The sequence below is a fragment of the Bombus terrestris genome, chromosome 9, assembly GCF_910591885.1.
Source record: "Bombus terrestris chromosome 9, iyBomTerr1.2, whole genome shotgun sequence".
In the NCBI taxonomy this organism is placed as follows: domain Eukaryota; kingdom Metazoa; phylum Arthropoda; class Insecta; order Hymenoptera; family Apidae; genus Bombus; species Bombus terrestris.
The window spans coordinates 10,306,511-10,323,073 of record NC_063277.1 but is presented as its reverse complement, the minus strand read 5'-3'; the positions used below and the strand labels follow the sequence as shown (position 1 = coordinate 10,323,073).

At 34.2% G+C, this 16,563-nt stretch overlaps 1 protein-coding gene across 7 annotated transcripts in view; it reads right to left on the bottom strand.

Annotated features, from left to right (window-relative positions):
- Window positions 1-16,563, bottom strand: part of LOC100644893 (neurotrimin) — a 322,978-nt gene that overhangs the window by 4,243 nt on the left and 302,172 nt on the right. For 6 of the 7 annotated variants that reach the window (XM_048409027.1, XM_012311795.3, XM_020864360.2 and 3 more), the window contains one exon: window positions 10,931-13,872. The exons of the other annotated variant lie outside the window; for it this stretch is intronic. In XM_048409027.1, coding sequence (XP_048264984.1) covers window positions 13,721-13,872 — 152 coding nt within the window. In that variant the 3' untranslated portion in view covers window positions 10,931-13,720. Of the gene's footprint in view, window positions 1-10,930; window positions 13,873-16,563 lie in introns of those variants that run through there. 7 annotated transcript variants of the gene reach the window in all.

Sequence of the window (16,563 nt, the reverse complement as noted above, 5' to 3'; positions counted from 1 at the left end):
AGCTTGTATTAAAACAACTCTGTTGCATTATTCATGCTTCTCAAACGAAGCCAGAGTATCCATTGCAATAAAAAGAAGAACCGTGTGTAGTTTCGTTTCTTTTCGTTCTGCAGGGAGGATCCTTTATCGCCGTTGCCCGCTATCGTAAATAAATTATATCCACACAAGGGTTCGCGCTCGTTCTTCGTTCGTTTTCGTCGCGGGATTATCTGCCTCTTGGAGACAGCAGCTTTATTTTTACTATCGATGATTCTACGGACGACGACAAACCCTCAACGTCCTTATATCTTAATTAATCCATCGGAAGGGATTGCTATTTCGATGCAGAATCTTTATTACCAGATTGCGGGGAGAATGTCGGAAGAAGATTGTAACAGGAATATACGAAACTCGGGGAAAATGTGTTTCATATAAACATACGTATGTATGTATGCTACCACTTAAACATATATATGTAGATACTTGTTTATTTTTGGACAATAAAATGCAATTCAGTTAGAAAATTATAGTTAGAAGAATCTAGGATAATTTGATTTTTAACTATACTCGTGGTACAACATGATAAAATTTATTTTTGGAGTTTGATATGTAATAAAAAAATTGGCGTCTAGAAGGGATAAATATAGGACAATTGTGTTATTTAAAAAATTGTACATTCATCGGATTTGGTTGCAAATATTTAGTACGTCTATAACGAGGTGAACATCGAAGGAAATAATTATATAGAACCAATTAAAAAGTATCCTAGTTATTCTAGATTCTGAAGCTTCTCTTACTAAGATAAGAAAATTGCAGAACACGATACTTTATTTTAGAGAAAATTAATTAAAATCTTAGAAAGTAGTTTACAGAGATCTTGTAAATATTACAATTGCACTATATAAATGTAGTATTTATTATAGTTGCATTTAATCAATTAATTCTCAAGAATAACATTTCGTTTGTATTTTTACCCCATAATATATTTAATTAAAAAATAGATGTCTCAGGTGAAATATCTCGAATTATTTCGAATTTCAACCGCGTACGTGTAAACATGGATTGTAAAAATGTCAGCTACTTTTTAACGTTACCACACTACACAGCGTGTTTTATGCAATAGAAGGTAACTTTCAAAGCTACCCTTTGCTCCGGTATTCCTCATCTACCCACTTTGACTTGGAAAAATTGCTTTTAGAGGAGACAAATTTTTGATCCTTCATTCGCACTCAAGGTGTGCAATTTAACGTGCGTCGAATCTGCCAGTGAAATTTCAATTTCCTCTCTCTTGCTGCTATTACGCATGCTTATTTTGTACAAAAGAATACAAAATGTAATGTATATCAAGATACATACATTGAACACCAGACTTTTAAAGAATCAAATAATTTGACTCACGATGATTAGAATCTATATTTAAATTTTATTACACTTAAAGGTTAGAAGTCATATAACATGTATAAAAAAAGATATTTTGAATTTTATTTATTCCTACTTCTTGAGCATTTTATGACGGAAATACGAAGATAACTTATCTGGAGAAGTTTATACGAAGCGTACCAATATTCTCGGGAATTTTATGATGTACACGTTGGTATATGATCGGTCAATAAAAATTATTCGCTGAAACTGAAACCTAAGTTTATCGAAGTATCCATAAAACTCGGTCTTATAAATGTTTCATTTCAAAGAATTAAAGATTGATCAAGAGATTTTATAATTCATTAAGAATACATATGTCTATATTGATCTAGTGTTGTATAAAAAGGTTATCAAGTAATTGACAAAGATAAAATATTGTAACAAATCTGAAGAATTTAAATGAATAATTAATTAAAAAAGATATTATACTTTTATACTTCCGTTTTACACTTACACGAAATAATTAGTTTTAATCATATATTTTAAAAATTGCACCCATTAATTTTATACATACACAACTATTAATTTTATACGTTGGACAATATACTAATAAGTACTTAAGTCAGAATATATTCAAACTCGAATCGAGGTATTGCAAATTTTGAACGATCTAGTTTTACAAGTCTCGCCCGTGTTCCCTACTCGTCCAGTCTTGTTAGCATTAGTAGACCATGTTACAACTTCGTACGAAACGCATTTGAACTTGGAAAAGGAGATATGTTCGAACTAGGACAATTTTAGACTCTAATGGGACATTGTAGTAGAATCTTATTGCAGTCCGCCAACTTTGTATTTGTACCTTCTTCGACCACGTGAGTAAAACCATTCGAATCTTGGTTCTGACCAGATGCTGACACTACGTTTTCATTTCTATCACTTTATAGTCACTTCTTACAATATTCTTTGACCTAAATACCAAAAGAAATATCATCTTTTTCCTTTTTAAGCATTGTGGGATGAGGTTGGCCAATTTCATAACGCGTTTAATATTACGTTCAGTAGCGGCACTAGACTGCCCTTAAAATTGAAAAATATGGAAACTGTTACACTGGTCAGCTGTAGAAAAATAAAAATTGTATGAATTTCGCTATAATGTATATTTTCATTCATCCAGGGAGCTTTACAAAATATTTTATTGGTTATTTAAGAGACTTTAGTTCGTCAGTGAAGTGTATTTCCTTCCCTTTTTTCATTCTGATATTTCTTGATTAATCAACTCTTTTGAATTCATATTGTAATGTCATAGATCATTGGGCGTAGAATTATGAGGTATTGCAGCATAGAATTATTGCCACAAAGATTAAGCGCTTCTGTTTAGAACGTTTAATATATATTTAGATATTTAATATATGTACTATACTTATCATTATTGTTTTTCTTTTCTAATAATTCCTATACACTATTTTTCCCCTAATTTCCCAAGTCCTTCGATATCTTTCTGTATAATACAGTTATGGAGAATGAATTCTATAAATAATTTATAATTGGATAACTGGATAATAATTTATATTTAGGATTGAATAACCCACGATTTATCAAATAAATGAACTTTAATGATAAATTTTGTAAATATATCATGTGCATTTCAAGCAAGTAAATTTTGGTATTCGTGGTATCTTTATATGTGCTATACCTGGATTACTGTTACGTTGAGAAGGAATTGAACCATACAGAATAATTCCATCGCGGAGTTGTATAGTCCATGTTCATTGTAATGCTACACGATCCTATTGCGAAGGTTGCTTACGAAATTAATATTGGGCAACTAGTTGTGAAGAGAGAGTTAGTGAATGATAGACGGTAATCGTTTAGGTGTTTGTTACGTCGAATGGTGGGCTTTCGCTTAATTTGTACACAAGTATAATCGTTGTAACATTTTTGAAGATTATTAAATTGCAATACACTTGTCAGGACATGATTGTTAAGAATTTATATATTAACTGTCAACTGCTGCAATTAAGCCTTAACTACAAGCGTCGGTATTTTTGTATATTATCATAGACGTGCAGTATGCTAAAAAACTTAAGAATTTTATTTATTAAATTATCGTAGTACATCTACTTTCTATAATGATATTTATATATGTTGAGGTTATATATGTTTATATCTTTTACAAATGAAAGTAGTATAAATCGTTGAAGTTCTTAAAATTTTTAATAAAAATGAACGTAATAAGGTAAGAATTGAAACTTCTCTCAGAGACGAAAAATTCTAGCCTGTAGTTTCGTTTAACACGCGTCGAAATTTGTTTATAGCTCCTGACAATAGCTATTCTAATTAGCATTCCAGCATCATACATGTTTAATCTTTACCCATCTTCACTCTAGAAAGAAGTACACCCAGTAAACCTGTCAAAGGATTAGAGATTGAAGCTGCAGCGCTAATTTCACGGATTTCAAATGGTGACACGACACTCGTACAGTAATCAACGTAGGTTTGAACGTCGAGAAACGGACGAAGAAAGCGAGAAGCGAGAAGAGAAAAAGGGAGGAGGCTAAGATGCTCGCACAGTTGTATACATCCATGTACGAAATGTGAAGTGAAGTCTTTCCCACAGGACCAAGGGAGACACTTTCGAGATTACGTTCCCTCCTCGGCGACATGAATTGATCCGAAAACCATAAGACATTCCCTGTCCGGCACGTTATTTTCCCAGAATAACCAATCGGAAAGAAAGCAGTTGAAGAAGCACGTTCGGCGATCGCAAAAATCGAGAGAGTGATTTTTATTCCTTTCGATGTTTGTACTGTGCAAGAAGCCGTCGCGACCGATTGCCAAACATAACATATTGACAGATATCTCTCTATCGTTCTGCATCGTGCGTTTTCCCTCTCCCATCTTCTTTTTTCTTTTTTTTTTTTCGTTCCCGTTTCGCAGGAAATTGGATGTTTTCGGATCATCAAACAACATAAAATATGTATGTACTGTGCTAAGCTTATGTTCAAAAGTAGAACTTTATCTATTCACGTTTGTGTGCTTTGGTGACTTATCGTTCTCTTCGTACTTAGGTTTGGATTAATAATTTTAAGAGTTATAACGCGTGTAAACTGTGAATTCTTATCAATGTCATACATCTGGAAACGTAACTCCACAAATGAAACTTTAAATAAAGATTTGTTCTACCAATCAAATATTATAGTGAGCGTTTTACTTTGGGCATTGTATGTATTTTTATATATTGTGTGAGCATTCTTTACAGTTGTACGCATTTAAGTCTCTCATAAATACATAAACATGCACAGTCTAGTTATAGTAAATTAACTTTTTAATTCTAAGTGTTAGTTATGTGTTCCTATAACAGTTTGGAAGATGTATGGTATCATGTAGCATGTGGAAATGTTCGGTTATAATAACATGTAGGATAGTTCAAAGGTAAAGGAACAGTAGTAGAAAGGTAAAAGAACAAAGAAGCCATTAAATGGCATACAAATGGTACATTTCAACAATATGATAGAATATATACAATACAAACATATATACTTGTATAATGCTGAATGATATCTATTGGTGATCTATCTATATGCAAACTATACATATACTTGTTATACATAGTATAATGATATAAATTTCAGACATAATTCACAAAATGCTGTAAATCAATACATCGAAATAGATATTAAACTATCGATTAAATTATCAATTTTCTTATGGAACGGAATAAATAAAGTTACAAATGAATAACTAAGAATACATGTAATACCGTTTTAATGATCTTCCAGATCCTTTAAACATCATCAATTAGCTTTCATCGAATACTTCTGGCGGAAGTAGAGGAGAGCGTCTCGACTTGCGTGAAGCCGGCTACTGTGAAACCAAAGATAGTAAGTTCTAAGTCAATTTCGACGTTATTAAATCAGATAGAGCATCAATTTTGGTTTTCGGAATGCCAGGTACGACCGATAATGGGTACAAAGGAGTAGCGAATGGGAAACTACTAACTTCCGAAAGTCAGTAATGTCCCATAATTAGTAACTCGAGAAGTGTCGATGCGAGCGAGGCCAGGTTAGACGTAGTTTCCTGCCGGCCGATATACATATACAATCGCGTCGACGTGGTCCAGACCTCGAAACCATTTATTGCTAATTTCTCCAATACCGACTAGTATTTGCTAACTGAAGAACAGTCGGTTTCTACCGACAGCAACTCGACGCTATGCGACACACTATTAACTCTCTTACTTCCAGTACAAGATTTCTGTGCAATTTGATAGAAATATCGCAGCAGGTACGGGAGAATTGAAGGTTTTGAGAAAAAAATGTCTTCCAGGAACAATATCGATGAAATATTTATTTCAATATACTTTGAATTACTATTAAAGTATTACGAAATATATTATATGACACATATTATAATTATGACAATATTAGAATATATAAGTAAACGATAGAAGTCATATAAATAACATATGAAATGTATTGTCTGAACAAGAAATATTCCATATAAATTACATCCATTCAAAAAAATACTATGTCAAGAATCATAATTCATAGATACACATAGTCACACGTAATAACGTACGTAGAAAAAAAAATTTAAATTTCACTATCACATAGTCAAAATCATTCTCAACTAACTCATACCCTTCTCCATTTTCCCTTCGCACAAAAAACCATTCTTTCTTTTTACACACCTGTAAATGACGCCTCGCATCGTTATATTAACGTGCACTGCACCGTCGAATTGGACACGAGGAGCATACGATGAAACAAAAATAAACTATATCGCTTGGGCAAAAGTGGCGAAATTAAATTGGCTAGAGCGGAACGATACAACGAAAACAATTTCGACCACAGGGGGTGAATGTTCTCTCCCCGTGTTCGACGTGGCTGTCGCCCGATTCATGAATCATCCCCTGATACTCGTGGATCGTATGTTCCCGATAGTTGACCGATTCGAAAAACTGAATAGAATCCTTGGTGATTGATTGGCTCCTTCGAAAACAGGGAACTACTTGCTCCCCATTCCCTCGACCATCGTTTTTCCTCTTCCTTCCAATCGACAATGATTTCCTCGTCAAACGACGTGGACGTGTCCGACAGGCCCGCGGCGACAATCGCCAGTTTGAAATATATAGTTCGGACAAATGCCGGATTTGCAAAATCGCGAGGCCGTAAATAACCGCGAAATGAAACGCTCAGAGTGCTTGTTTGTCGAAATTTTCGGCCGCAGTCGATGCGTTCTGCTTTAAGCGACATGTCACGTGCGACATTCCGGTCGCCACATTGATGGACAAAAATAACAGAAAAAAAGAGGATAAAGAAAAAAATTTGCGAACTAGCACTTTTGTTAGGCCGTCGACGCTGTCGAGTCAAATCGTGACTCGATAGTCACGTGATGGGCATTATGTCTGAATGCGAGAGTATGTGCTTCAGTGTTTTGGACGATTCTTGAGAATCGTTGAGCTACGTTTATACGTAAAGGATCACAGGAAAAAGATCTGATATGTACACTTTTTTTTATTTTCTTATTTCAATGTGATTTTTCGAGGTAGCTGAAAATGGAAAGGATCTATTAGGACTCAAGATAATGCTTTTTAAAAATAGCTGACTGATTGACGGAGTTTTCTGAAGATTCGTTAAGAAGCAATATTTTAGTATCTGTGATATTTTAGTATTATGACAAACAATATCTTTAAAATTATGAAGAGAATTTAAAAACCAAATAGGAAGATACTTTTGCAATATGGAATTATTAGTAAATTAATTTATTTTCAATTAAGTTTCTATGTTTCTGAATAAAAAGCTTCAGAATTAAACATCCATAATTACGATAAACTTTTTAGCTTTACAAGTGGATAGAACGAAGTTCTGAAGGATGAAGTTGAGTTTATTGTTACACTATATAAATAATTCTGGGATGCATGACCGCTATAATTCCAGTATGTTTACGCAATCGTTGTTATCGTATACCGATGGAAGCAAATGAAACCGTGAATAATAATTTCAAGCTCGTACGGAATGAATATGCATAAGTGTCATTTTAACGAATAGGACAGCTATACACCATTGTTTGTTATTTATGCGGCTGACACATGCATGTACCGATTGAATGGTCGTAAATAATGTTAATGCAAGTGCGATAAATTACACGCTTATTTATTTCTACCCTCATGAATTCGTATCTTCGTTCCTACGTTTAGCTAGGGACGTATGTATCTTCGTTTCTACATTTAACAGCAGATGTATGTATCTGATGATTTTATCAAACATCAACTATCTGTTGTAACTCTATGAGCAAATGGTATCTTTTCCTTCATACTTCATACTTTATACTCTAGTATAATACCATGTACATCAAAATTAAATATATAAAATAAATGCATTGTGTCTTTAAATTTGAAAACAGTATTGTTAAATATTACCTATTTATTTCTATACAATACTTGCCTCACGGTTTAGGTTGACTACCGGTTTATCTTGTTCTTACTGTATACTCGTTTCGTTTCATTGCGAAAACAAGGACACTAAAAAATGTTCAAAGAAGATACTTTATAAAATTCCCTTTTATTAAACAAAATATAGAGAAGTTGTTTCAAATCATTTTTCAAAATGTCCTACATATACTCTTTCATGTAACTAAAGAAGAAAATCAACTATCTCAAACCGTACTAAATTACTCCCAAAGAACTGCACTTTATACCCTTTCAAACAAACTTCTCGAAACTTACTTCAACCCATCACTCCATTCATCACATCAATTAACTCTCTGAACCACTTCCGCTATCCACTAACACCTCCTCATTGCCTCAGAAAATCGCAAAACAACGATCGCTCGCTTTTTACCATACAAAAAGCGAGCAACCGGTTTCGGGTAATCGAACAGCTCGTGCAGCAAGTTATCCGGCGATTTACAGAAACCTGAAAAGAAAACGGGCGCCGTGAAAGCGGGTGGAGAAATCGCCGTGACAAAAGGAAGCTGAGTGAGGAAAAACACCAGTGAACGACCGAGATAGAAACGGTGTGAAAGAATGATAGAAGGAGTGGGATAGAGGAAAGCAAAGCGTCGATGTTGCCGTAACCTTTTCCGTGTCTTCATAGAAAAAAGTTCAGAACCAAGGAACCGTGAGACATTTGTCTCCTCTTTCGCGTTTGGCGAGAGAAATCGATTGAGGGTATTGTTGAAGTGGCGCCGCGAAAAAAGCAAGAAAGACAGACAGGAGGACGCACAATAAAAGAAAAAGAGGGAAGGGGATATGTTCGCCCTTTTGTGGGATGCGTTTATGAACGTTTATCATGTTCGAGGTCCGCGCGAGGACTACGTGAGGTCACCGGACCGATCGATCGATTAATCGCGGATGTAATTGACTTTTTGTCGTGTTGGCGCAGATAATAAATTTGTCCCGCGGACAAGCTAGATAGGCGATCTAGACTCGCCCTTTTACTCGTTGTTTCGCCCGTTTTCGATTCATTTCTTCTTTCTATGCCTTTGACAAATTCTGATAAAATCGAGGCCAGTATTGCATTTCGTTTCGTGGCCAGCGATAAAGCGTAATCACTCGCGTGAGAATAAAGTGGAGTTTGGACGATGACTATGAATGTCGTTAACGAAGAAAAGAGGATTTAGCGTGAATTGCTGGAACGTGAAACTTTTGCAAGTTGCGTTTTATCAGAGTAATTCGTGTGTGTTAAGTTGATAAATATCAGTGGCGTAATTAGAAATCGACGGGACGAAAAAACATTTGCGGAGGATTAATGCATAAACGGGTTTTACGAGGACCTTAATGGATCCATTCATAACTAAAAACATTAATAGATTTCAGTTTAATATTTCAGGTTCATCTGTCTTCGAATATTTACGAATAAAAATGTATTTGGATAAATAACTTCAGTTCAAACCATCATCAACATTAGTGCTATAATCCGTGAAATATTTAAACAAATTTTACATAATAAAGTTTAGATATTGATGACATTGTGTTATACATACTTACAAAAAAAGAATATGATTTATGCAAAAATCGAATGTAAAATTTACATCCATATTCATACAGGACAAATTAGCTTTATCCTCCTACTGTCACATTCATTTCATTTTTTTTTTTTTTTTTTTAAATGTCATAATAAAACCTGCACGATTTTTACGATTTAAAAAACAAATGAGCTATGTATAATTTTCATAATTTATAACAGCTCACATCTCCATATTTAAAACATTAATCCATCTCTCACAAGTATACGTTTCAAGCCCTATTACAATATCAAAACAAAATATGTACAGTTATATTATTTAAAATAAAAGAAAATGAATAAAATATACATAATTCTTATAACTTATAGTTATATGCATTTTTATTAATTCCTCGTCCATAATAAACTAATAATATTGTTAATATTCTTTTTCAATAATCAATTTCATAATATGAAATAAAGGAAGATAAGCAAAATGACGCCACTTTCCATGCAAACCAGTCATCACGTTCATGTATTTCGAGAAAGGTTTAAATGTGCCTTATCATTCTCATTATCGTGGGCAGCAACGACACGCGTTATTAGAGATATTCTGCAAACTGGACATTAGCGCAGCCGTTGTGGGTTGAAATGTAGACAATCGAACTTGTTATCTCATTTGCATATCGGTTTCATTACAGATGGAAATTACTCGCGCGTATCCAATATTTCAAGGGACATTACAACACGTCACGGAGTTTCGAAAGATTATTACGTTATTACGGGACGCTGAATTTCCGAGAGCTGATTCGGTGCAGACCATTACCACTTTCCTGCTCTCTCTCTCTCTCTCTCTCTTTCCTCCTTTCTCTCTACTGTTATTGCGCTCCATACGGTTTGCTTTACTGAGGACGCAAAGGGATTGTAAGATGGCAGTGGTAGTGTACCGTTGCAGGTCAGCCGTAAAAGCTCTCGCAAAGACGCGGAACTTGTCCCAAATGTAGGATATTGTTATGGTTGTACATTCAACGAATTGCGTAACTTGATCATCTAATCGTTTCTGTTATTGACTGATTAATTGATACTACTCTATAATTCTGTTGTTCCTTCCTGTAGGGTTTCCTATGTTTTTATTTCGACGAGAAAACACGTCATATGAAATAATAGAGTATTATTTGATGAGCAATGCAAAATATTATATTACATATGATATCATATGTTATATTCCAATCATGAAATATAACAATTAAATTTCATTTGTTTGTTCGGTTTTTTCAAAAAAGCCTGTAACCTAAAGACCTAAGAAGATTTATTTCATGCATTTTGTTATCGTATTGTTATCATACTGCAAAATAACCCTCTTATGAAGACTCAAATTGCTTAAAAAAACTCACTTACCTGCTGCTGATTCCTTCATAATCTTCGAATTATCGCAATTTATTTTGAATATTCTAGAATTCTATTCTATTATATAGATAAATATCCATTATATAGAATATTCCAGAATTAACATTAACAACACAACTGGAAGAAACATTTTATATGTGTATTGTAAAACAACGAAAAGAAAGACTCGACAATAATAAAATAATGACTTCAAAATATTTTATATAAATCGATGAGTTTGAATAACTGAACAGTGATTTATAATGGCAGTCGTGTATTCGATTTATTAAGATATTCAGTCCGACAATTTCATCATCTATTTCTAATGCTCGTTTCACGGATCGTTTTTCGATATCCGGTTGTAACTCATAAAAATCGTTCGACATAGTGAAACCATCGGGCATGATACATTAATAACGTTATTATAATAATTCAATACGACATATCTATAATCGCTGTAGCCTCGACTCGTTTTTTTTTTTTTTTTTTTTTTTTTTTTTTGGTTTTTCTCTTCTACTGAACGATGTTTCTCATACGATCATCGCCATAACATTTCGTACGGTCGCTGTAATACGCTATTCACAACACTTGCCTTTTTGCACTTTTTTTGTTTTTGCTTCAACAATCGCAGCCTCGAATCATCACCGTGATTAATAGACGACGATTCAGATTAATCACAGCATAACGTATCTACAATATTTACAGAACAATCAATCGGCAAAGACGCGTTACGTTTCTTTCTCGTGTTTTATACTCGAGTTCCGTACAGAACTCTCATAACATGTCAAAATGTCACACGGCTCTTTCGAACATGTACACTTCCATTTAAAAAGTTTCGAATCATCTAGCAATATCAAGTGACCGACATAATGATAAAAACGAAATGACCCTCTTTTTGTGACTTTTATAAGACTGGAGGATTATTTACAAGGATCCTATAAAAATCTTTTTAAAATAATTGAAACTAAAATGTAGAAGTTTCATAGAAGACACTGTGTTACTAAGAAGTAAAATTTTTCGAAAAAATATGAAAATTCGTTTCGCAAACGAAGGAACGAAAACACTTACGAATTCTTCTGATAAGAATGGGCGATTCAAGACTTTCCAAGTGCACTGCATCTACACTGTTGTTACCAGATCTACGTTAGACTCGAACGAAACTCGAAATAGACTTCTGTGAACTTGCATCACAAAGGTTCAAAATATCGTTTAAAGCTTCTCCTTATTTGGTATTTACAGAAAATTATGCGAATCAAGAGTAGTAAAAATAAATTTATTCATGCAGAAGAAAGCAAAATGGGTCAAGGATTCTGTCGAAAAATGGCCCATGTTTTATTAATTGATGACTAATTTTCCTGATATTGTTCGCTCTACAGATCGTTAAATCTACTTTAAGTCTCGTTAAAGCTAAAAATATTGTCATCGACGTGTAGCCTTGCAGGAGGACCACGAATTCTCTTCGCTAATGCGTAATTGAAACTGAAACGACGAAGCTCTCTGCACGAAGACACCGTCGTCGATGATTCGGGGCTACGCAACATCATCATTATCATCATCGTGTTTCTTCGCTTCTAGTATGCAATAACTCACACGATTTTTATCTTAAATCGTGTCGAATCGCATTCGTGAACGCGTCCGCAATGTTTACGTATGTACGACTAGCGTTTTGTATCAGTGCATGCACGTTTGCGCCAGTCAGAAACAGCTAATGATGAAACCTAAGAGCGCATATCTCAACACAACTACGATTCGATATATTATGTATATTATATGTTCCTGTGTATATAATGGATAATTATGCATTTTTCGTTTATTCTTTCATGCGTACGTATATGTCATTACATGTACCGAAATACAGTTGTGCCTTGTTCGCTCGACTAGATTATAACTAATGTCATCGTGAGTCATCGTGTTACGAAATGCATCAATGAGGACACAACATTGACAACTGGTTGTTCGTTTCACGAGCTATGAGATCGGTTTTACGGATGGAAAGTACGTAAAATCGTTAGAAAATAATTTTTCTTCTTGTCGAACCGAATTGATTTACGTACTTTGTCACCCCATTTTTTGGACTTACTACGATTCAGAACAATTTTTAATTATCCTCGTTCGATGATAAAAGAAACTTTTGTCCTCATGATACAAGAGAAGTATACGTTTGGTTTTACAAAGAGGAACATTCGTCTTTTTAAACAACGTGAACGATATAACGACAATGAAATGAACGCGAGTAACGATTGAACTTTACAATGAAGAAGAATATCTATAGAACGCTGAATCATCTTGGAGAATCGTGAAATCAATGGTATTTACATAGGTAAGAAACGAAGAAACTCGTATAGACGAGTTCGTAATACTACAGAACTAACGGAACTACTCGAGTCGTTTCGAGGCCAGTGATTCTCAGCCGCCCCAGGAAAAAATTCGCGACACACGTTTGATTATAAAACTCGGTTTTGGCGGAACATTTAAAGCGATAACGCGTTATACCAGACGACGCAACCGTCGAATTTCTCGCGGAACATCGATGTGTCGCGTTAATATCGGCTGAAAACCGTTGGCGTAACCTATTATCATACGCAATTAAATTCTTCTAGTCGATACGAAAAGTTCTATTTATTCGTCTCTTTTCTTTGTCTTTTCTCTTTTCCTAAACGCGAATACTCGATTCACACATGACAAGAGAAGACGAAGTCTTTTCTCGAATGCAAAGATGTCGCGCGCCACAAAATCATCGTCATTCATAAAAGCCTAGGAATTCCTTCATACTCACTGTAAGTATACTTACACAACATATCATATTTATATTTATTTATTTATATATATTTATTTATATTTATATATATATTATATATAATATCCTCTTTTTTTGCTCTCTGTATACGTCTACGTTTAGTATGAAAATAATTTCAAGCGCGTCTTGTCTCGTCGCACTCGTCCATCATCCAGCCGAAGCCGGCGTACCGGAAACTGGTAGCCGTCTCCGGTCTGGTCACCGTCCAATAAACACTAGAACTGGAAGCCCCGTTCCCGCGACGTGAGAATCACCTTCTGATGGCTGGAAGTAGCAGTGACAGCAAACTCACCAAAAGATGAAGAACGAGTTGAGCCCGATGGGAAACGCCCGGACTTAGGGCGTCGACCGGAAGCTCGCCTGGCGGCCTCATCGATGGCGGATCGTAATCTCTGTCGTAATCTGTAATCAAACAAATCTTCTTCTGCACGAATCTTCCAACGATCGAAATTTTATTTCTATTTCTATTTCTCATTTCTATTAGCCTTCCAATTTGAATGATTTTTTGAATGAACGAATACAGCGCTTCAAGTTTTAATTAGTGCACACGAAATTTTATCTTTTTGAGAATAATCTTAAATAGATATGGGTTTTTAGATACAGTAAGTATTTGTTGATTGTAAGATTACTTCTAAATTACAGTTGCTTCAATACAATAATTTGGTGTGAATTGCACGTTCAATGACTCTGTGACTTGTCTGACCATACGTGTCGTATACTACTTGTATCGTTTTAACCAACCGTTGATACTCAAATATCCATAATAACGAAAATATTCAATTTGCAACGCAAATTGTAAAACATTTGTCCTGTTTAACAACTATTAATGGTCTAACTACTAAAATTTTAAATATTGTGACGAGCGTATAGATAATAAAATTCTTATTCGCAAATCAATCGAATGGATTATTGAAAGTTTTATTTCTCTATTTAGTTTATAACACAGGAGTTAACATTTTTATTTGCAGTAACAATTATAAACTGAGTTTAGTGGGATTTGACATAAAGGCCTCTTTTATTTACGATATATCGTTCGATCTCGTGAAACAATTTTGTTAATTTCATAATTAATACATAACATATAATTTCGTACAATAATTTTAGATTATTGAAAAGTCTCTAGGCTAACTTAACAACAATATTCAAGGACGATATTCGAGGAATTAATTCACAACAGCTCAGTTCTCCTGGTCTCCAAATATTACATAGTAACATCTGAAACGCGACAATTTCGTTCGCGTAAACACTGGCGCGGTTAGTATTTTCCCCATAATGTATGAAATTGTTATTTTCTAGAATTAACTATGGATCCCTAGCCAACAAGAATGGTACTTGAGAGGGGATAACAGAAGCACGTAGTGAATATGTGGAAATGAGAATGCAACAAAACATCCCGTGCCCGCGAGAACATGTTGCGCGAATAATAGAGTGTTCGATTATAATGCACCTGCTGGGTAATCGAATGCTTGGATGGTGACCGCGCGATCAATGCTGATAGCATTCTGAAAGGATTTCGGTCGGACAATACGACAGTGATTCGAATTTCATAGAGAACGAACGCGGGAAACCAATTCGTACCCTGTAAGTTCGAATCTGAATAGTCTTGGGAACAATCGTTTGCAAAATGCCATCCTCTTACGAAACAGTAAATGCAAGCGCTACGTACATACGAAGAAAAGTAGCATTATAAGCTTGAAAAAGCAAGAGAAGCTAGTTTTCGTCTACTTCATTGTGCTGTATTGCACAAAATTCTTAGAGTCGATTATTTAGCAAATAAAATGCAATTATTATTGAGAAATACAAAGTACACTGACTCGCGATGGTATTCATCTTTTGTGAATGTATTTTGTGTGTTATATGAAATGTTTTGAAATTTTATTGACACTGTTGCGAGATTCGATTATCATGATTATATCGTTAAAGTTTGAAAATATATATGGATATTATAAGATGTTTACAGATGACAAAAGTATTTAAACAGACGATTATCCATTATGTTAAGAAGCTCCGATATTCATTCTATACTTAAGATGAAAAAGAACTCTTAAAATTTAAAGAAGACATTAAAAGAGACCCTTGCAATTTCTGTCTATATGGTAAACTTAAAAAAATTGTAAAGGTGGTCACGATATATTGACTACAAGAGAATTAAAAATTCTTTCAAGCATAGAATGGTAGAATTTTAAATTGACATGAAGAAAAAACCAGAAGTGTAGTGGTCTCGTTGATGAAATGAAACAACGCCAACGATGCTGTGTATATTGTGTGTTCACGAATACTTACAAGGGTACGATGTGTAACTCTTCCCAGCCTGAATAGTTTCTCTCAAATGAAAAAATATTTCTCAGCGTATAATCATTAAGTTTTCTAAAATGTAGGAGAAAATGTAAGAATTATGACAAAAGAATATTTCAAGATAAGAAATTTTAAATGAATAAACATGAAAATTTAAATGAATTGAATGAATTATAAACGCTTAATAAGCTAATTATTCAAATGGAATTTCATGGTCGAAAAGAGTTAAAAATCTAGGGAATAATGGGTTACTTTTCGTAAGTATTACTAGATTCTATTAGAATCAATAAATGAGGAAAATTTTCCGTTTAGTTCGAATAGCAAGATTGTCACGAATCACTATTCACAGATTTCCTGTTGTGAGAATAAATTACCGTTTTGCTACTGAATAAACTTTTTAGGACGTTCCGGACTACTTTCGATCAATAGGAACTCCCGATTTCCAGTATGCAAAATTGTTTTCGAATTCAACGAACCGGCTGCGTGTATTTAAACGTCGTTGATTTAAAACAATCCAAAAAGCTCGCGATTGAATACTAGCTTTGTGTGTTAACTATAGAATGTTAAAAAAATAAGCATTTCAAAATTTAGAAGCTATAATAGCCATTGAATGAAATGAGAAATGCTTGAACAACACGAAACTTAAAATCAACTCATTGAGAATAAAATGTAATTATAGATAATTTACATTGTTAGTTTTAATACCATAAGATGACCATTATTATGATAAGACCATTGTTAGTTTCATCAAAATCGACAAAAAAAAATATAGTAAAGGCATTTTAATTTTTCTTGCTG